General features: G+C 42.9%; 1 protein-coding gene across 7 annotated transcripts in view; it reads left to right on the top strand.

The window, feature by feature from the left end:
- The window catches only part of KMT5C (lysine methyltransferase 5C), a 30,032-nt gene extending 10,268 nt beyond the window's left edge, over positions 1–19,764 (top strand). For 5 of the 7 annotated variants that reach the window (XM_056542292.1, XM_056542289.1, XM_056542291.1 and 2 more), the window contains 7 exons: positions 313–472; positions 1,238–1,347; positions 2,595–2,758; positions 3,459–3,478; positions 6,881–7,017; positions 7,284–7,447; positions 17,594–19,764. In XM_056542292.1, the coding sequence (XP_056398267.1) occupies positions 313–472; positions 1,238–1,347; positions 2,595–2,758; positions 3,459–3,478; positions 6,881–7,017; positions 7,284–7,447; positions 17,594–19,125 (2,287 nt within the window). In that variant the 3' untranslated portion in view covers positions 19,126–19,764. Of the gene's footprint in view, positions 1–312; positions 473–1,237; positions 1,348–2,594; positions 3,157–3,458; positions 3,479–6,880; positions 7,018–7,283; positions 7,448–17,593 lie in introns of those variants that run through there. The other 2 variants (XM_056542295.1, XM_056542294.1) reach the window with 2 other exon arrangements.
- The last annotated feature ends 3,130 nt before the right edge of the window (positions 19,765–22,894 follow it).

The following is a 22,894-nucleotide window of genomic DNA, read 5'->3' as shown; positions in this document are numbered from 1 at the left end:
TTGGTTGCTATGGGCAACGCAGTAACTTTTCCTCTGGACAGGTTTTGATAAATCTCCCCTGTGAATCAGCTGGTCACTCTAGAGCACTCTACGTCCCTAAGAAAAATTGAAAAACCAAAATACAAAAGTGAAAATTGGCTGTGTCCGCTAGGCCAAAACTAGGCTATGTCCTTTAAAGGGCCCCAGCACCTTTCATTCTCTATAGTAGTGGGATCTTTTTTTTACTGTTTGATAGGAATGATCAGGCAGGCTAACAAGTTGTGGGACATGGGTAAAATGCAATGGTGTTTTAGAGCTTTCTGTGTTTTGCAGTCCTTTGCCTTTTATAAGGAGACAGCATCACTTGCGGGAGGCACTACATACATTCCGGAAGAAGAGAGACCTGGAGGCAGCATTCCATTCATTTATATCTGGGGCTAACAATTTTGTCAAAAACAGGAACCCGCAGCAGGAAGCCTTGCTAAAGACTCATGTGAGTGTTGTGTTCTTACACTGTCTGGATTTGACAGTATGTCTTTATTTGAGTATTGATAAGGACCTACTACCTGTTGGTTTCCAATTTCTAGCATTAGACTTGTGCAGCGGTTGGTGGCATTTAAAAAAAAAACTTCCCTCCCGCAGCTCCCTAAGTGCTTTCAGTTTTTTTTTATTTATTTATTTTTTGTTTAAATGCCGGCAGCCTTGGCATGATTGTGGATAATAAGATTTATGCCGGAGTACCACTTTAAGTCTAGCTTTCTATTACTTTGCATTTCAATTGGTTCATAAATTACTGTGAGATTTAAAGGGGGTTATCTATGGTTTTCCATGTTCAAAGGGGCCCCAAATGCATTAAAATACCAAACTAACACTTGCTTAGGCTTATGCTCCTGTTGACATCCCAGTCGTCTTTTTGGAGCAGATGTTATGTGACTGCTGCAGCCAACCAGTGATCACAAACATACTCTGGGCATCATGGGTCACATCACTGAGCAGTGATGCCGGGAGTATGGCCTAAGGTTATGGCTAAGGTCTCTGGCTGTGTCAGGTCACGTGGTGTCCATTCCAAAAAGGAGGCCAGGGTGTAATACGAACCTGAACGGAGGATCAGCGTGGGATCAGAGAGATTAGTACCTGTTTGTTTTAATGCATTTAGGACCCATAAAAATAAAAACAAAAAAATGGAAATATACTATAAATGTTTTCTGCTATCTTTATCAGGGTATTGTGTACTTATGGATTTTTGCCTTGCTACTAGATATTCCGATATCTGCGAATGTTCCTGCCAGAAAGTGGCTTCATGGTCCTACCTTGCAATCGGTACTCCTTGGAGACTAATGGAGCTAAAGTGGTTGCTACAAAACCTTGGTATGTAAATTGTGAATTAATAATTTAACTCTCATTGAAGAGAAGAGGAAAAAAACATATGACCTGCATCACATGAAACCTTGTGTTGAGCTTCAGCCCTTTTACAGAACAGAGGATTTTACATCCTGGGTAACTGAAAGATTGAACACCCTAAGGGTATGGTCACACATGCATAATTTACTGCATATTTTGCTGCAGATTTCCTGCAATTGATTTTGCTACCCATTGAAGTCAATAGGTTTCAAAATATGCATGTGTATACATTCCTTAACCTCTTAATGACGCAAGACTTATATGTACGGGCCACTCCCACTATATGAAGCGTGCTCGGTAGCTAAGGAGGCTTCATAACCACTGGGTCCCGATTGCTATCAGCAAGCAAGACCCACGGCTAATGCCAGACATCGCCAATCGAGCAGATGTCCGGCATTTATCCCTTTAGACTTCACAATCACGATTAATTGTGGCATCTAAAATGGGAAAAATCACTCTGCAGTAGGTCAGTGGTGCTAATCGCGCTCCAATGCTCCAGGAACCCATGGCAGCCTGGAGCAATGGAGCACCAATAACAATGATCAATGCTGTTCTATGGAGCAAATGTTTAAAAAAAAAAAAAAGTCCATTATTGCGTATTTTTGGTCACTTCGTATACGAGGGGAAAAAAGTTTATAAAGCATGAGCCTGTCCCTTCCGAACTCTGAAAACCCACTGCAAGTTTAAAAAAAATAAAAAATAATAATAAATCAAGTGAACAAGCCCTAAGGCTGCATTCACACATGCTGCTTTTGAATCAGTTTGGAGTGCAGTTTAGGCCCCTTTGACACTGACATGTGCTCCTTAATGGACAGCTGGTCCCGACAGATCCCATTTTTACTATTATGGGGTCTGTCAGACGCCATTGTTTTTTCACAGGAGTAGTGGTAATAAGGAAAAAAAATGTTGCTTGATTTATTTTTCCTCTCGCTATTCTACCCGGGTTCCCTGCCATGTCGCAACGGCAGTGTGAAAGAAGCCTAACTTTTTTTTTTTTTTTTTTTTTTTAAATCCACTCCTTACTTTGGCTCAAAACCTTCATGTGTGATTCCAGCTTTAGTGTCCTTTGAACCATAACTTCATACACTGATAAATTAGCAATTCTTTTGTGTGTATAGTAAAATAAATGAGAGAGAAAATATATAAGTGAGTGAGTTAGAGAGGTTTATCTCCTAGTATTGTAACTTTTTCTATTTCTTGTATTATTTCTCCAGGGTAAAGAATGAAAAAATTGCCTTGCTTGTAGGCTGCATAGCTGAGCTTACCAAATCTGATGAGAGCCTTCTTCACTTTGGTGAAAATGACTTTAGTGTTATGTACTCTACCAGAAAGAAGTGTGCTCAGCTTTGGCTTGGTCCTGCAGCTTTCATTAATCATGGTATGTGGTCATACTTCCATCTCCATGCATAACAATGCAAATTACACAGGGACTTGTGATTCTCCACCAATGTACACCTGTCTTCTTGATAAGCACATGCACTATCTTTAAGGCCCTTAGCTACGGAGCTAAAGCCATATACAACAGTTCTTTGGTTCAAATGCTGTTGCTGCTGTCCAAGATAGGGGTACCCATAAATAAATCATATTGAAAAACAATGTTTATTTCTTTATAGTTGATTATGGTGCTAAACAAACACATTTTCCGTAGGTCTTCATCAGAACTTTTGCTCAGCCTCTACTATGTGATGTATGAGCTCTGTTTTATCTCTCAACTTGTACAAAGGCCATGTGATTCTCTCAGCAAACTAACTTGCATAGTCCCTCTTTCTAGCCTGTGTAAGCTTTCCTCCTTGTCATTGTTTTTCTTTTATATACCTTTTAGCTGGTCTATACCACCAGCCCCCTGCTGTTATCTTACTAATGCTGAGATTTACTGTATATACTTGAGCAGAGTATAAGCACAATTTTTCAGCACTATTTTTCGTGCTGAAAACTCCCCCCTGATTTAGGGGGTGATTTTTTTTTTTTTTTTTTTTTTTTTTTTTTTTTTTATTTATTTTTTATTTTTTTTGTAAATGGGTTATATGAAAAATGTTTTAATGTAATATGTTCTTTACATTCTTTTGCATGTGCCTAAGACTGCAGACCTAACTGCAAGGTATGTGTCTTGTTTGTTTTACACATCTTTACTGTGTAGTGTTTTATCATTTTGAAATCTTCCTTTTGCATAACATAATAACATAACATCTCTGAAAGGATACAGTTTCAACATCATTGCCAGTTTGGTTGGGGATGTCTGCGGTTAACCAATCCCATTTGTTAAAAAGCCTCTTAGATCTGCTTCACATCTTCACCTCACACCGGCGCTAGCAAACCCATGTGATATCCGGCATTAGAGGGGTACTCCACCCCTAGACATCTTATCCCCTATCCAAAGGATAAGGGATAAGATGTCTGATCGCCCCCTCCCATAGACTTGCATTGAGGGGACGGGGTGTGACGTCACACGGTGGCGGAGTTGTGACGTCACAAACTTCCGTTCCCGAGGTCGGGACCCAGACCCTCCAGCGCTTCCAGACCAGAAACAGGTGGGTGCCGCATGCTATATTGCGGGGGTCCCCAGCGGCATGACCCCCGCGATCAGACATCTTATCCCCTATCCTTCGGATAGGGGATAAGATGTCTAGGGGTGGAGTACCCTTTTAACCCTTTAGACGCCGCAATCAAAGTTGATTGCGGCATCTAAAATGCCGAAAACCATCTGCGGAAACTCAGTGTAGCTGAACTACTAAAATATAAGGTTAATGAAACCACATGGTCAATGAATTAATTGTAAATAAAAAACGGCCAGAATCGCTGATTTATGTTCACTTAATGTAGCAGAAAAAAAGTAATCCAAAAAGTCACCATCAAAATAACAATGGTACGGATAAAAAATACAGATCACAAAAACATAGAGTGAAAAATTAGCCCCTATACAACTCCATATATGGGAAAAATAAATTTATAGGGGCCAGAAGAGAACATTTTAATCATACTGGTCGACATTAATCATTGTCTTTAGACAGTTGTTTGTGTCTACAAAGGGTGCAAAAAAGGCACAAGCAGGGTTAATTTGCGCCCCTTTTGCGCCTTTTGGGTTACACATTTCTGCTACTTTTTATGGTTGCAATACACATGATATGGGAGAATTTTATGAACTGCACCTTTTTGTAAAAAGGCGCAAAGCCACTGAAAAGTCTCTAAAACTACACCAGCCCAGACTTAGCTTAGCTTTTTGGTGTATGTAAAGAGAGAAATTTCAGAAAATGTGACCTGTACAAAATTTATCAAATGCTCTGCGACCATTTAATAAATCTGGTGCTCCTACACATTATCAGCACACACAAAAAGGAGTAAAAAATGCTTCACTTACACCTACAATGATAAATGCCGGCCACATTTTCTTTTTTCTTTTTACAAAAATAGTTATCCTCACCATCCCCGGGGGACGTTTGTGCCCCCTCCAAGGATAGTGAAGATAATAAGGCATAATGTTCCCCCCTGGCCGCCCCGGCATGTAGTCTCCTGGACGGGGACTTCCACTTACCAACACCGTTCGCTGTGGCCCCGCCCCAACGGCTCCCTAAGCAGACGGAGCAGAGCGATGACGTGAGCCATCATTTAAGCCGTCGGGGCGGGGCCACAGCTGCAGCGAACGGAGCTGGTAAGTGTAAGTCACTGACCAGGGGACTACTTGCCTGGTGGCCCCGGGGGGACTTTATACCTTAATATCTGCACCATCCCTGGGGGGGGGGGGGGGGCACATTCCCCATGGATGGGAAGGATAATGATTTTATCATATATAATGCATTGCCAAGCATTATATATGTTAAAATCTGCTGATTGGTTCCCTTCAAACCCGCTCTGTACCCAGAAGCTTTCATGATAGATGGCATAAAGGAACAAAAAATACAAAATGCCAGAAATGTGAATAGTTTCACTATCCCTCTTAATATTCTAGTTGTCAGGGCAGGACATACTTTAAAGGGGTACTCCGCCCCTAGACCTCTTATCCCCTATCCAAAGGATAGGGTATAAGATGTCAGATCGCCGCGGTCCCGCTGCTGGGGAGCCCCGCTGCGGCACTGCGCTATCATTACAGCACAGAGCGAGTTCGCTCTGCACGTAATGACGCGCAATACAGGGGCCGGAGCATCGTTATGTCACGGCTCCACCCCTCGTGACGTCACGGCCCACCCCTTTCAATACAAATCTATGGGAGGGGGCGTGACGCCCCCTCCCATAGACTTGCATTAAGGGGACGGGCCGTGATGTCACGAGGGGCGGGGCCATGACGTCACGCTGCTCCGTCCCCTGTATCTCCCGTCATTACGCAAAGAGCGTACTCGCTCTGTGCTGTAATGATAGCGCAGTGCCCCAGCGGGGCTCCCCAGCAGCGGGACCGCGGCGATCTGACATCTTATACCCTATCCTTTGGATAGGGGATAAGAGGTCTAGGGGCGGAGTACCCCTTTAAGAACCTGTGACTCTCAAGAAGTGTGTCTTAGTAAATATTTGTATTTCCTGTGAATTGTTTTAGAGCTCTGCATTGTACCAGTCCTGTTCTTCCTAGAACTTTATAAATAAATTGGCTACTAGTGGATTCATACGCAGTATATTTTGTTGCAGATATTTTATCCATCTGAATTGAACATGAAGAAATATATATGCTTGCTTCATAAACATTCCCATTGAGTTAACCTTGCGTCAAAGAAATCCTGTTACTAAATGTGCTGCATGTAAATCCTTACTCTTTTATGGTCTTATTACGGCTGCAAGTTTTGGCCTGACCTTAGGCTTGGACTTGCAGCCATAATGTAAAAGGAATGTAAGAAAGGATGTTAAAATAAATCTGTATTAAGCTTGTGTGAACCCACCCTTATGTAACTAGCTTGTCTTCTAGAATAATGGTATTTAGACAGTCAGTTCACCTAATCTAAACTGTATTTTGGTTGGGATCACAGTGTTATTTCTGCCCTCTGCTGTCACATAGCAATAGGGTATGTTGATTTGTGCAAGGGACAAAATTTCATATGGAATTTATGGGTCATAAATTGTACCTGATTTTTATAGTTTGGGTTTAATGGAATTGTGAGGTTTCTATGTTGTTTGTAATAAAAACATACGCAACTTATTTATTAACGTGTGTAACTTAGGCCCCTGATTTAGCTGTATGGTGGCATATATCAGAGCCTTCTTTCAGCGGCATACGTCAAAGTATACTTGGCCTGAAGACTCAGACATGATGTGAGCAGAGCCTTAAAGAGCTGTGTGCATCAGTGACCATAATCGGGACTGATTTTTATCTGCAAGGATTTAGTCTATTTATTGACAGGAAACTCACTATATGTTACAATACATAGGGGAAGATTTACTTAGCATAAAGTAGGCAGACAGATTTGCGTGTGCTCCTGCAGGATAGAGGGTTTGATTTTGAGGATAATATTGAAGCTTGATGACAAGTGAATAACCATTTATAATATTGTATAATAATCCCTGTAATATGTCCACTGTTTAGTTTGTTCCTACTGAAGGAAACACTGCTTGTGTAAAAGTTCTCAGGGATATCAAACCAGAAGAAGAAATCACGTGCTTCTACGGAGACAGTTTTTTTGGGGAGAAAAATGAGATGTGTGAGTGCTGCACTTGTGAAAGGTGGGTGTTCTTATTTTGCTAACATGAAGGGAACAAGGGGTTTGGTTTAAGTATACTAAAAGGTTGACCTGTTGGTTGTTTCTGTGGTCAGCTTAGTTAAGTTAACATGCAGCTGAATTGTTGCACAAACCTTTGTAAAGGATAAATCTTCCATACATCTTATGTAAATAAATGCCAGAGACTTCTCGTATCTAGTTGTAAACACATTCCATACACAAAGCAATTATATTCCTAGAAATATTTTTTTCTCTTCCTCCCCCCCTTAGAAAAGGAGAGGGTGCTTTTAGGATGAAAAAACTAGAAACTTCTGCATCTACCTCATTGGAGAAATACCAGCTCAGAGAGACAGATGGCCGTTTGCAAAGGCTGATACGTCAAAGTTACAAACAAAACCAGAACAGTTCTCCCAGGAAGAAAAAGCGGATCTCCGGTAAGTAGGGTTTTCATTGCCTAAAAAGTTGTCTTATAATCGTTTTTACTTACAATTACATTAAGCCTGCTGTTGAAGCTTTCTTAACCCCTTAAGGACTGAGCCCTTTTTCACCTTAAGGACTCGGCCATTTTTTGCAAATCTGACCACTGTCACTTTAAACATTAATAACTCTGGAATGCTTTTAGTTATCATTCTGATTCCGAGATTGTTTTTTCGTGACATATTCTACTTTAACGTAGTGGTAAAAATTTTTGGTAACTTGCATCCTTTCTTGGTGAAAAATCCCAAAATTTGATGAAAAATTTGAAAATTTTGCATTTTTCTAACTTTGAAGCTCTCTGCTTGTAAGGGAAATGGATATTCAAAATAATTTTTTTTTTATTCACATATACAATCTGTCTACTTTATATTTGCATCATAAAATTGATGAGTTTTTACTTTTGGAAGACATCAGAGGGCTTCAAACTTCCGCAGCAATTTTCCAATTTTTCACAAAATTTTGAAACTCTTTTTTTCAGGGACCAGTTCAGGTTTGAAGTGGATTTGAAGGGTCTTCATATTAGAAATACCCCATAAATGACCCCATTATAAAAACTGCACCCCCGAAAGTATTCAAAATGACATTCAGTAAGCGTTTTAACCCTTTACGGGTTTCACAGGAATAGCAGCAAAGTGAAGGAGAAAATACACAATCTTCATTTTTTACACTCGCTTGTTCTTGTAGACCCAATTTTTGAATTTTTGCAAGGGGTAAAAAGGAGAAAATTTTTACTTGTATTTGAAACCCAATTTCTCTCGAGTAAGCACATACCTCATATGTCTATGTAAATTGTTCAGCGGGCGCAGTAGAGGGCTCAGAAGGGAAGGAGCGTCAAATGGTTTTTGGGGGGCATGTCACTTTTAGGAAGCCCCTATGGTGCCAGAACTGCAAAAAAAAACACATGGCATACCATTTTGGAAACTAGACCCCTCGGGGAACGTAACAAGGGGTAATGTGAACCTTAATACCCCACAGGTGATTCACGACTTTTGCATATGTAAAAAAAAAAAAAAATGTTTTTTACCTAAAATGCTTGGTTTCCCTAAAGTTTTACAATTTCTCCCGATTCAGAAAACACCCCATATGGGGGTGAAAAGTGCTCTGCTGGCGCACTACAGGTCTCAGAAGAGAAGGAGTCACATTTGGCTTTTTTGAAGGAAATTTTGCTCTGGGGGCATGCCGCATTTAGGAAGCCCCTATGGTGCCAGGACAGCAAAAAAAAACACATGGCATACCATTATGGAAACTAGACCCCTCGGGGAACGTAACAAGGGGTAAAGTGAACCTTAATACCCTACAGGTGTTTCACGACTTTTGCATATGTAAAAAAAAAAAATTTTACCTAAAATGCTTGGTTTCCCAAACAATTTACATTTATACAAAGGGTTAAAGCAGAAAATACCCCCCAAAATTTGAAGCCCAATTTCTCCCGATTCAGAAAACACCCCATATGGGGGTGAAAAGTGCTCTGGCGCACTACAGGTCTCAGAAGAGGAGTCACATTTGGCTTTTTGAAAGCAAATTTTGCTCTGGGGCATGCCTTCATTTAGGAAGCCCCTATGGTGCCAGGACCGCAAAAAATACCCACATGGCATACCATTTTGGAAACTAGACCCCTCGGGGAACGTAACAAGGGGTTAAGTGAACCTTAATACCCCACAGGCGTTTCACGACTATTGCATATGTAAAAAAAATAAAAAAAATTTTACCTAAAATGCTTCTTTTCCCAAAAACTTTACATTTTTAAAAAGGGTAAAAGCAGAAAATACCCCCAAAAATTTGAAGCCCAATTTCTCCCGAGTACGGCGATACCCCATATGTGACCCTTAACTGTTGCCTTGAAATACGACAGGGCTCCAAAGTGAGAGCGCCATGCGCATTTGAGGCCTAAATTAGGGATTGCATAGGGGTGGACATAGGGGTATTCTACGCCAGCGATTCCCAAACCGGGTGCCTCCAGCTGTTGCAAAACTCCCAGCATGCCTGGACAGTCAACGGCTGTCCGACAATACTGGGAGTTGTTGTTTTGCAACAGCTGGAGGCTCCGTTTTGGAAACCATGGCGTACCAGATGTTTTTCATTTTTATTGGGGAGGGGGGCTGTGTAGGGGTATGTGTATATGTAGTGTTTTTTACTTTTTATTTTATTTTTTGTGGTAGTGTAGTGTAGTGTTTTTAGGGTACAGTCGCACGGGCGGGGGGTTCACAGTAGTTTCTCGCTGGCAGTTTGAGCTGTTGCAGAAAATTTGCTGCAGCTCAAACTTGCAGCCCGATACCTACTGTAAGCCTCCGCCCATGTGAGTGTACCCTGTACATTCACATTGGGGGGGGGACGGACGGACATCCAGCTGTTGCAAAACTAAAACTCCCAGCATGCGCTGACAGACTGTACATGCTGAGAGTTTTAGTTTTGCAACAGCTGTAGGCACACTGGTTATGTATCACGGAGTTTGTGACCTTACTCAGTGTTTCACAACCAGTGTGCCTTCAGCTGTTGCAAAACTACAACTCTCAGCAGTCACCGACAGCCAACGGGCATGCTGGGAGTTGTAGTTATGCAACCAGCAGATGCACCACTACAACTTCCAGCATGCACTTTAGCTGTTTGTGCAAGCTGGGAGTTGTAGTTATACAACAGCTGAAGGTACACTTTTCCATAGAAAGAATGTGCCTCCAGCTGTTGCAAAACCATAAGTCCCAGCATGCCCATAAGGGAATGCTGGGAGTTGTGGGGGTCTGCCTCCTGCTGTTGCATAACTACAGCTCCCAGCATGCCCTTTTTTGCATGCTGGGAGCTGTTGCTAAGCAACAGCAGGAGGCTGTAACTCACCTTCTGCTGTTGCTTCATCACAGGACTGTCCCTCGACGCCGCCGTTGCTCCTGGGGCCCTGATCCCAACATTGACGCCGGGGATCGGGGTCCCCAGCACCCGGGGTCGTCTTCCCGCACCCGCTCACGCCCTCCGGAAGAGGGGCGGAGCGGGTGCGGGAGTGACGCCCGCAGCAGGCGCCCTGATTGGTCGGTCGGTAATCCGGCCGACGAATCAGGGCGATCGTGAGGTGGCACCAGTGCCACCTCACCCCTGCAGGCTCTGGCTGTTCGGGGCCGTCAGAGACGGCCCCGAACAGCCAGTAATTCCGGGTCACTGGAGACCCGATTGACCCGGAATCGCCGCAGATCGCTGGACTGAATTGTCCAGCGATCTGCGGCGATCGCCGACATGGGGGGGCATAATGACCCCCCTGAGCGATATGCCGGGATGCCTGCTGAACGATTTCAGCAGGCATCCGGCTCCGGTCCCCAACCGGCTAGCGGTGGGGGCCGGATTTCCCACGGGCGTATGGATACGCCCTGCGTCCTTAAGGACTCGGGATGCAGGGGCGTATCCATACGCCCTGCGTCCTTAAGAGGTTAAAGCGTACCCGTCAGATCCAACAAAAACATTTTTTATTTTTTTTTTTAAATATATCACTCAGTACCTAATCCTGACCATGGACATCTAATTTTTGTGTCTAGCACCTTTTTAGTTTTTTAATTACACTTTAAATTTAGCTCACTTGTCTGAATTCCTCTCAAAGGCAGGGGGCGTGGCCTCACTGTGCAGGTCTCCGCCCCCTCCCTCAGTATGCTGTCTGCTCACATCTCCCCTAGCATTAGCAAAACTACCACTTCCAGCTTGTCCTCACTGACAGTAGCGGGACACAAGCTGACAGTGGGAGGATTTTTTTCCTCCAGCTGTGAGCCCTGCACTCACAGCTGTCAATCAAGGAAGTGTGTCCATGACATAGGTGATGATGCATGGACACAGCAGGACTAGTATGTGTCTAAGCAAGCTGCCCCGTCGTTTGACTGGCTTTTTCAGTATGAAATACAGAAAATTGTCTAATTAAAGCAATTGCAAAACCTATCAAATGTTGCATCTGACAGTGCCCATTTAACTTTACCATTGACACGTTGTGATGTAACAGCATTGTATAACAGGAACAGGTCCATCATCCTGGCATAAAAAGATATCATGCCCAGCTCTCACCACTTCCTAGGCCCTGTCCCAACACAGGGATGTATCTGCTCAGTGGGCGCTACCTTGAATGGAGACTGGGACCAAGAAGTGGTTAGCTGTGAGAACTGAACAATGGGAAGAAATGTACAACTTAACCCCTCTTAAAACCCCTTAAAGGCATGAAATATAAATGTTTAGTGGTGAGGTACTTGGTGCACAGCTCTGTACAGTTATGGCATGGCTATAAAGTGAGAGGACACTAGCAATCATGCTGAATTCGTCATTGACCCTTTAGGTGCCGGCATCTATAGGGAAAATGGAGGTGTCTGTGGGTTCCGTGGGGGTCATCAGACCTCTGCAGTGCAATCCCAGGAGTGTGATTAGGGCACATGGTGGCCGGAGGTCTTTTGCCTTCCTTCAGTGTGCAAGTTCACCAATCTTTTTATTAAAAAAAAAAGTGACCTGAAAACAATTTTAATGTACGTACTGGGGCATCCATAACTGCTGAAAGTTACCGTGTGTCATGTGACCTCACCCCACCCCCTTGGCACTGTTCCATGTGTATATAGTTTAGAACATAGAACCTGATGCTTTTTTATCGGAAATCAGTTAGTTTTTCAACATCATATCGGTTCAAAGCCTGGAGACCACCAGCATAGCTGATGCTGCCCTATATTTCATTGAAAGCATTTGTGTGCTGCCAACATTAAAGTGTGAATGATCATTTACTCTTTTTGTGTTTCCCTTCCCTCAAAAGTGTGTATATGTGTGCATATGCTTTCTTTAAAGAGTTTGGCAAGTCAAAAACTTCTTCTCCCCTATCCACAGAACTGACTGAGCATGGGTGGAACCTCTTAGCCCCCTGCGATCTTAGGAATTATGCCCTGGCTCATCCTGGAGCTACATATACCATGACATCCATCCATTTATATGGCTAATTGATGCCAAAGTTGTTTTTCCCCCTAGACAACCCCTTTTAACAATTACTGATTGCCTCCACTGGTGCTTATATCAGGGAGAGTCTGGCATTCGCTGTGTTATAGGCCATGATTTCTATAAAAAGGAAAAAAAAATTCTCATAAAGTATTTTAGAAATGTTAATGTTTTGCCAAGATGTACAACATATAAAAAGTTTTTGAATCTGACAGTGCCCATTTAAGTGTATAAAATGTTAACCCCTTCCCGCAGAATGTCATATATAAACGCCGGGTTGTGCAGTGCGTTCGCGCATCCCAGCGTTTATAAATGACATTCAGTTAACCCGGCGATGCGCAGCATCGCACGGGTTAACTGGCAGAAGTCCCGCTGTTTCCAGCAGGGGACAACTTCTGCTTCACCCCCAGGACCATCCATTGATGGTCCTGGTCAGCGATCACTGTGATTGGTCCCTGTGGACCAATCACAGTGATCTAGGGTGAACGTTCAGATCCCCCGCACTGCCCGCCCCTGGAAGTCGGGTAGAACGGGGGACGATGGCTGCGGGAGCTCGCGGCATAGGTGGGGGAACACGTGGGGACCGGCAGCCTTACCCGAACCAGCGGCAGGACCGAGGAGCAGCGCGGGACCGGCCACGTGGACGAGCAGCGACGGGACCAGCAGGTGAGTATATGGTCCTCAGAAGCAGCAGTGAAGAACTTCACTGCTGCTTCTAGCAGTCTGAAAACTACAACTCCCAGCATGCCTAGACAGCCTTTTGCTGTCTGGGCATGCTGGGAGTTGTAGTTTTGCAACATCTGGAGGGCCCCAGTTTGGAGACCATTGTATAATGGTCTCCAATCTGTGCTCTTCCAGCTGTTGCAAAACTACAACTCCCAGCATGCACTGACTGTCCAGGCATGCTGGGAGTTTTAGTTCAGCAACATCTGGCCCTTCAGATATTGCCGAACTACAACTCCCAGCATGCCCTTCAGCTGTCTGGGCATGTTGGGAGTTGTAGTTTTGCAACAACTGGAGACACACTGGTTGGGAAACATTGTTTCTAACTCAGTGTTTCCTAACCTGTTTGCCTTCAGCTGTTGCAAAACTATAACTCCCAGCATGCACTAACAGACCATGCATGCTGGGAGTTGTGGTTTTGCAACAGCTGGTGCACCCCCCCCCCCCCCCCCCCCTGTGAATGTACAGGGTACATTCACATGGGTGAGGCTTTTACAGTGGGTTTCTCGCTGCAAGTTTGAGATGCAGAAAATTTTGCGCTGGGAAACTCACTGTAATCCCCCGCCCATGTGACTGTACCCTAAAAACACTACACTACACCTACACAAAATGAAATAAAAAGTTAAAAACACTACATATACACATACCCCTACACAGCCCCCCTCCCCCAATAAGAACGTCCGGTACACCACTGTTTCCAAAGCAGAGCCTCCAGCTGTTGAAAAACAACAACTCCCAGTATTGCCGGACAGCCGTTGACTGTCCACGCATGCTGGGAGTTTTGCAACAGCTGGAGGCACCCTATTTGGGAATCACTGGCGTAGAATACCCCTATGTCCACCCCTATGCAAATCCCTAATTTAGGCCTCAAATGCACATGGCGCTCTCACTTTGGAGCCCTGTCGTATTTCAAGGCAACAGTTTAGGGTCACATATGGGGTATCGCCGTACTCGGGAGAAATTGCCTTACAAATTTTGGGGGGTATTTTCTTCTTTAACCCTTCATGAAAAGGAAATGTTGGGGTCTACACCAGAATGTTAGTGTAAAAAATTTAAATTTTTTACACTAACATGCTGATGTTGCCCTATACTTTACATTTTCACAAGAGGTAAAAGGGAAAAAATCCCCCCAAAATTTGTAACACAATTTCTCCCGACTACGGAGATACTCCATATGTGGGCGCAAAGTGCTCTGGGGGCGCACAACAAGGCCCAGAAGGGAGAGCGCACCATGTACATTTGAGGTGATTTGCACAGGGGTGGCTGATTGTTACAGCGGTTTTGACAAACGCAAAAAAAAAACCCACATTGGACCCCATTTCGGAAACGACACCCCTCACGGAATGTAATAAGGGGTGCAGTGAGAATTTGCCCCCCACAGGTGTCTGATTGATCTTTGGAACAGTGGTCCGTGAAAATGAAAACTTGTACAGCCCACTGTTCCAAAGATCTGTCAGACACCAGTGGGGGGGCAAATGCTCACTTTACCCCTTGTTACGTTCCTCAAGGGGTCTAGTTTCCAAAATGGTATGCCATGTGTTTTTTTTTTTTTTTTTTGCTGTTCTGGCACCATAGGGGCTTCCTAAATGCGACATGCCCCCCGAGCAAAATTTGCTCTCAAAAAGCCAAATATGACTCCTTCTCTTCTGAGCATTGTAGTTCGCCCGTAGTGCACTTCAGGTCAACTTATGGGGTACCTCCATACTCAGAAGAGAAGGGGTTACAAATATTGGGGGGTATTTCCTGCTATTAACCCTTGGAAAAATGTGAAATTTGGGGGGAAACACACATTTTAGTGAAAATAAAAAAAATTTTTTTACATATGCAAAAGTCGTGAAACACCTGTGGGGTATTAAGGCTCACTTTATTCCTTATGTTCCTCAAGGGGTCTAGTTTCCAAAATGGTATGCCATGTGAGGGTTTTTTGCTGTTCTGGCACCATAGGGGCTTCCTAAATGCAACATGCCCCCCAAAAACCATTTCAGAAAAACGTACTCTCCAAAATCCCCTTGTCGCTCTTTCCCTTCTGAGCTCTCTACTGCGCCCGCCGAACACTTTACATAGACATATGAGGTATGTGCTTACTCAAGAGAAATTGGGCTACAAATATAAGTATACATTTTCTCCTTATACCCCTTGTAAAAATTCAAAAATTGTGTCTACAAGAACATGCGAGTGTAAAAAATGAAGATTGTGAATTTTCTCCTTCACTTTGCTTCTATTCCTGTGAAACACCTAAAGGGTTAAATTGATGACTGAATGTCATTTTGAATACTTTGGGGGGTGCAGTTTTTATAATGGGGTCTTTTGTGGGGTATTTCTAATATGAAGACCCTTCAAATCCACTTCAAACCTGAACTGGTGCCTGAAAAATAGTGAGTTTGAAAATTTTGTGAAAAATTGGAAAATTGCTGCTGAACTTTGAAGCCCTCTGGTGTCTTCCAAAAGTAAAAACTCGTCACTTTTATGATGCAAACATAAAGTAGACATATTGTATATGTGAATAAATTTTTTATTTGTATTATCCATTTTCCTTACAAGCAGAGAGCTTCAAAGTTAGAAAAATGCAAAATTTTCTAATTTTTCATCAAATTTTAGGATTTTTCACAAGGAAAGGATGCAAGTTACCACAAAATTTTACCACCATGTTAAAGTAGTATATGTCACGAAAAAACAATCTCGGAATCAGAAGGATAACTAAAAGCATTCCAGAGTTATTAATGTTTAAAGTGACAGTGGTCAGATGTGCAAAAAACGCTCTGGTCCTTAAGGCCAAAATGGGCTTGGTCCTGAAGGGGTTAAAGGGAAAAATAAAGATGAACGATCAGTGTGTATTTATTTTTGTTACAGGAAAGCAAAACTGCTACTTTTCTAGAAATTAGTAATAGATTTAAAGTATAGTGTACAGAAACAGTTATCTTTCCTGTAAGAAGCCCCAACAGCACTATGCAGCTGCTTAAAGGGAACCAATCACCACATTTGAGCTCCTGTAACTATTAGAAACACTTCCTAGAACATTAAACACACGTTCCTACCATGTTTTTATAGTTCTTTCCGATGACTGTAATCTTCAGAAAATTAGGTTATAAAATGTCCCGTGCTGTATGCAAATGCAGCTCAAGTAGTCCCATGGGTGGTATGGAGTTTGCAAGTAGTTACTGTGCCCAGGGCTGTAATCACTCCCCTCCTGTCCTAAACACGCCTACATGAGTGTGATTAACAGCCTGGGCACAGAGGAATAATCTTCGGCTCTGCTTCATGTCTCTTGCAGGCCCAGAATCATAACTCTGCATAGGAAGCCCTTGTGTTTGCAGACTGCTGCACTGCCTCGGGGTCCTAGCGCCGACAGATGCTTCCCCTCCTCTGCTCCCCAGCAGTGAATGTAGCCACGGACTGTATACAGCTGATCAGCAGGGACAGACAGTGCTGAACAGCTTTTCCTTTCACTCTAGGTAGATTGTTTAATGTTAGCTAGGGGTTCCTTCCTACCACCTTCATCATTCCATATCCCATACAGTGCGCATCCAGCTGTTGTAAAATTACAACTCCCAGTATTGGCATGCTGAGAGTTGTAGTTTTGCAACAGCTGGAGGCACTCTGTATGGGAAACACTAGCTTATTCGATTACCCAGTGTTTGCAGTTTTGCAGCAATGATTCCATAGCAAACCAAACACTGGGTAATCGAATAAGCTAGTGTTTCCCATACAGAGTGCCTCCAGCTGTTGCAAAACTACAACTCTCAGCATGCCAATACTGGGAGTTGTAATTTTACAATACCTGGAGGCGCACTGTATGGGAAACGCTGACATGGAAAATGGGATGATAAAGGTGGTAGGAAGGAACCCCTAGCTAGCGTTTTATTAAATAATCTACCTAACATGAAAGGAAAAGCTGTTCAGCACTGTCTGTCCCTGCTGATCATCTGTATACAGTCCCGCGGCTACATTCACTGCTGGGGAGCAAAGGGGAAGAATCTGGCGGCGCTAGGACCCAGAGGCAGTGCAGCAGTCTGCAGACACAAGGGCTTCCTATGCAGAGCTTGTTAGCTGTTAATCACGCCCATCTAGGCAATAGGACAGGAGGGTAGTGATTACAACCCTGGGCATGGTAACTACTTGCAAACTCCACACCACCCATGGGACTACTTGAGCTGCATTTGCATATAGCACGGGACATTTTATAACCTCATTTTCTGAAGATTAGTCCTCAGAAACAACTATAAAAACATGGTAGGAACGTGTGTTAAATGCTCAAATGTGGTGATTGGTTCCCTTTAACTTGAGCATTTATGTTTGCTTAGACTGCTGTATTGCTCACAATTATGAGCTGGTTCTTGTGTCTGTTTAGCTTGGTGATGTTGTTGATCCTTGCTTATTCGTTGTCATTGTTCTGTATGGTGTGTATAAAATTATTCAGGCTCTATATAATATGTGCTTCTCTATTAAAGGTTCTAGGACATCTGTCAGCTGCAAAAATAGCACTTCTTCAAGCCTCAGGTCTCCTCCTTCATCTCCATATACCTGCTCTAGTTTTTGTAATAAATCAAAACTTCTTAAAACAGTGAAGCCGGTGTTGCCCCAAGGGACCATTTTGAAAGATGTTCGGATTCTCCTACATAACATCAGAAAGTGTCGTCAAGGTTACCCTGATTCACAGACACAGAGCGAGAGCCAGTGTTGTAAACTTGGAAAGGAAGTTACCGTAAGACTTAAAAGGCAAAAAATCAGTCCTGAAAAGCTGAGATTCGGTGCATCCTCTTACACCGCACAGCAACCGCAACACTGTTCATCTCCGTCATCTCAGCAAGCTAGAACAAATGCTTTGGTTAAAGATGCCAAAGAGAGTTCTCTGTACCATACAACTTGCAGTGAAAATAATTCGGAAGAGGAATTTTTAGTGGAATGTCGTAAAACCATCTCAGCCTGCAGTGGTGCACAATCTAGCAGGCAAATAACTAATGCTGTTGACTCCCAAATGGTGGAAAACATTGTATCAAGTACCTTAGCAAAGTCTGACTGGCAAAATGGACAAAACATTGATGCTGATCTCTCTATGGGCCATCCACAACCTAATGCTGTAGTGTCCCCTGTAGACTCTACTAAATCACATTCAGAAATGTTGTTACAAGTCCAGGAGGCTGAGGATTTGTCACTAGCTGCTTCTGTACCTGAGAACACAGCAAGTAATGGTACAGGCTCCTTCATATTAAAGTCTGATCTTTTTTCACCCCAAAAACTTGGACTGACTCGATATGTCACTGTAAATCTGAGCAAATCAAGAGTTATGGTACCTGAAAACACAAGTACTGTAAGTCCACATATTGCAAGGAATACTTACCACTTCAAGGGTACAAACAGCCCAGGTTCTGGACCTGCAAACGGTCACCTAAAAATAAAGACAACCACATTGGTTACCACTGCACACAGTGCTCCCACTGAGCAATCCAGTAAAAGTGGGTCACCAGAACCGCAAACTAGCTCATATGCAAGGAGTGTGTTCTCTTTAAGATCCAGACCAGCACAATTGAAGGATAAGAAAGGACTAGTAGGAAAGGAAGGAAAGGAAAGTCTGATCAAACCACAGAAGGGACATGTGGATTGTAATGGTCATATAAAAGCCACAAACGAAGCTGCAACTGTTAGACCTCAGAAGCGTCTTTCTGCTCCACACAAGCTGTTCAGTGTTGAAATGCAGTTAGACCCAAAGTTATCCTTAGAGCCATATGTAGAACTGGGTTTTAACAATAATCTCAAAAGGAGGCATTCTGTTACAGGAGCACACGAGTGCCTGGTGCCAGTAAGAGAGGAGGCTGTGAAGAACTTGTACACCTCACAGGAAACTGAATTACTGAGTGGTAAAGGCAAGAAGAAAAAAGTGTCTTTCAATCCATTCACACCCTCTAAAAGACTCCGTCTTGTAGTCACCAATGGATCCATTGATCTGGACATTGCGTCCACGTCAAGTGATGAATTCAACTGAGACTCCTTCTGTCTCCTACATCATTCCCTTGTTATGAATATATGATTCCAAGCATTGCTTAGATGGTGAAGTAGAGAGTTTGAGGGTATCATGGCCCCTTTTTTTTATTTTTAGTTTTATTTTTTAATAGTCACTCTTAAGCTGTCCTAAAAGATGATTTACACACCAGCTTGCCTTAGTCTCTATAGCAGGTGGAAATCTGAAATAGCATAAAATCAGGCTTTTCCCAGGATTCTAAACGGACACTTCCTGTTTATCATAAACTTTTTTTCCCAATCCTTTTTATGTATTATGCACTCTCATTGGTTTATATATTTGTTTTACTTTGCGTTAATAATAATAATGGTGCTAAGTTGGATCTGAAAGACCTATTTACTTTTTGGCAACAAAATTTGTATGTTGTTGCCTAAACATTTCTCTATTGTTGTACAAAATGAACAGAATACACAGAAAGTGTTGCTGTTTCTCATGGTCCTGTACAATGGTGCACTCTATAAGAAAGGAGACAATGGTTTGGTGCTACACTATGGTGTAGCTCTGATGCTCTGCCTCAGTCATACATACTCAGACCCACCCAAGTCTTTTTAAGCTTATACTACACCGGACTTTATTTTAAATAAAGGTTTCCAAACTCTTAAATGTGCTTTTACTTTGTAATATGCTGCTGGTTGAAATTTCAGGCCAGGCCAAATTCTTTAATATTCTTTACCTCCGCACCACTGTTCACAAGGGTTTTCTGTTATTACTTTATGATATGGTACAAGGTAACAGTAGCTGGAATGGTGACCACATTATAGAGACAGAGGCGTACTTCAGATTCTGGGCCACAGTCAAAATCTGTAATGGTGCTCCTCAACTATAATGCTTCATTTATAGTACTGACCTTTTTTTTTTTTTTTTTTTTTTTACAGCTTCTGCAGTGTCTTGAGACAGATTAAAAAGTATTGACATTGTAAACCCCAACAGCCATATTGACTGTTAATGGTCATTGATGTCTCAAACAACTTTCCTTCATTGAGTGTTTGATTTTGAACATATTTACTTTGTCCCAGAAAAACAGCTCTCAAGTCTTGGTCACTAGGTGTCTCACTTTTCTGCAGCCTGCTTTTCATTGCCTGTTAGGGGAAATCTGTCTTTAGTAAGACTTGCAAGATGGAGCCAGGAAATAAGAGTGAGCTCATCTACTGCTATGTGCAGGAGAATGGTGTCTGCTTTTGGTCTGTGAGCCATAGTACCCTACAAAACTAGTGTGTTAGTAAAACCCATGGTATGCAAACTAGAAGAAGCACTAGCAGCACTAGGGTATATGTATTACGAACAGGGGAAAGGACTTGGGGTCTCCCAAAATAAAGTTGGTCCCGGAGGTGCAACGTCCACAAAGAACTGTAACAACTTGGAAGTGAGAAAGAAATGAGTGCGCTCACCATCAAATGCTGTTTTATTGTGTCATATAAAGGTGCAGGTGGGTACGGAGGCAGGGGCAAACCAGAACAGGCTGTTTCACGCTAGTTTGCGCTTCTTCAAGCCGGTATGAAGTACCGGCTTGAAGCGCTGCCTAGCGTGAAACAGCCTGTTCCGGTTTGCCCCTGTCTCCGCTGCTGTACCCGGCTGCACCTTTATATGACCGAATAAAACAGTGTTGGGGGGTGAGTGCAGTCTAATTTTTTTTCTTACTTTTAGTAAAACCCTTTTTACCTATTGTCACATCAGCACCACCTGAGAGAGGGACTCTGCCCCAAGGGAAAGGAAACCTAAAGGATAAAAGGAAGAGCCCTACTCTCCAGCCTCGGTGGTTTCCTGTCCCTTGGAAGCATGACAGAGATGGGAGTCCCTGTCTCAGGTACATAATAAGCTAGAGGCATGGCATTTCCCCCCCCCCCCCCCCCTGGAGTTGCGGGTTGTCAGTGGCTCAATAGACCTCCCTAGTTGGGATAGGTCTCAGTCTGGCTCCACGTTAAATCCAAAACAAAGAGTGCATCTCACTCTCCCTTATACGACTGAGGTTACTGTAAAACTCCTATACCTCTGGAGTCAAACAAGAATAAAATGTAAAATAATCAAATAGACAAAGTCCTATAGTGCATTATTTAAAAAAAATAAAGATCACAGGACCCTTGTGAATCCAATTTTACCTTACATGTAGCCAATAAAAATTATAACAATCTATAAAAAAAAAAACACTTTTGTATCAAAAGATTATTCAGTAATAATCAGTATTGAAATAGTTTATCCACTCTCTCTGCAGTTCTTAAACAAAGACAGTTATGTCCTATATCTGGAGCTCTCTCTCATGTCAACCAATAGTGCAAACTACACCTATAGCATATATAGTTATATTTTGCTCCTAAAAATTTATTTTTAGTTGATAAATGGTGTTGGTGTAATCACTAGAGATGAGCGAAGTTGCAGTGATTCGATTCGTCACAAACTTCTCGGCTCGGCAGTTGCTGACTTTGGCCTGCATAAATTAGTTTAGCTTTAAGGTGCTCCGGTGGGCTGGAAAAGGTGGATACAGTCCTAGGAGAGAGTCTCCTAGGACTGTATCCACCTTTTACAGCCCATCGGAGCACCCGAAAGCTGAACTAATTTATGCAGGCTAAAGTCAGCAACTGCCGAGCAGAGAAGTTTGTGACAAATCAAATTACTGTAACTTTGCTCATCTCTAGTAATCACCCTTCTTACCCACTCCTGGTACGTATCTTCCAGTACCAGCGAGTGTAGGACGAGATCTACACTTCGGCAGGAGTAAAAGTTTAGGTCTGTCTGTGCAACAGCATTCTGTAGTTTAACTCTGTACAACAGCATTTTTAAATTTTTTTATTTTTTTTTTAAATATATAGTTTATGCCCGCACACAGTAGGTGGTGGTAGTTGTAGTCTGATGTGGAGTGGTGAGGTTTTGGTTCTGCTATCAGACAATACTGGCACACTGCAGTGGCTTGAATTTTAATAAATGTAAAACAGATGTCCCAAGTATGGTGCAACAGTCTAAACGTGTTTCAGGACTATTGTCATTTTCTTCAGTAGGGCAGGTATAAGATGCCTGGTGCCAGATCTGACGACAGGGGAGGGATGGTGCAGAGGACTGCCTAGTAGTATTGAGACAGCCCTCTGTGCTTCAGTCGGTCTCCATGTAGAGTACAGCCAGCTATCATGTTCCAGAAAAGAGGAACCGGAAGCCTCAGGAACATGAGTTCATCCAAGGAGGACCCCAGGCGGGGCTCCACCGAAGTTTCATCAAAGACCCTGGCAACGGTACTATTCTTCTACTCCTTAGTGAGTGTATGTTTTCTGCCTAGTTTGGTCTTGTCTTTTTCGTTTTAGGGTGCCTAAGAAGGGGACAAATAAAAACTAAACATTGAGTGCAATATTTGTAAATCTAAATTGCCTCCTTAATATGACAAGCAGTCATAGGCATCTTGTGTCACTAAGATAGTGTCCACTAAAGTACCATCTTTATTATCCTTCATACAGAAAATAAGGAAAGAGATCTGAAAGTGGCTAATAACTCATCACTGAGTGTTCCCATTCCTTCCCTGCCACTGACATCTGGACTACCTGTGTGTAAAATTATCCCGGCGGTAGCAATAGCAGAGGAGGAAGGAAGGAGGGAATGACTGGAGGTTCGGCAGAACCTAGTGAAGTTTCCTCTCTGTCAGATGATGAAGCATCAGACAAGCCTCTGTTTCCTGCGGAGAGTATGGGCAGTTTAATAAAAAGTATTTGCTTATCAATGAATATTGAAGATCTTAAAACTATTCAGGTCATTA

The sequence above is a fragment of the Hyla sarda genome, chromosome 10 (genome assembly GCF_029499605.1).
Source record: "Hyla sarda isolate aHylSar1 chromosome 10, aHylSar1.hap1, whole genome shotgun sequence".
Lineage (NCBI taxonomy): Eukaryota > Metazoa > Chordata > Amphibia > Anura > Hylidae > Hyla > Hyla sarda.
This window is presented reverse-complemented; position numbering and strand designations above follow the sequence as displayed.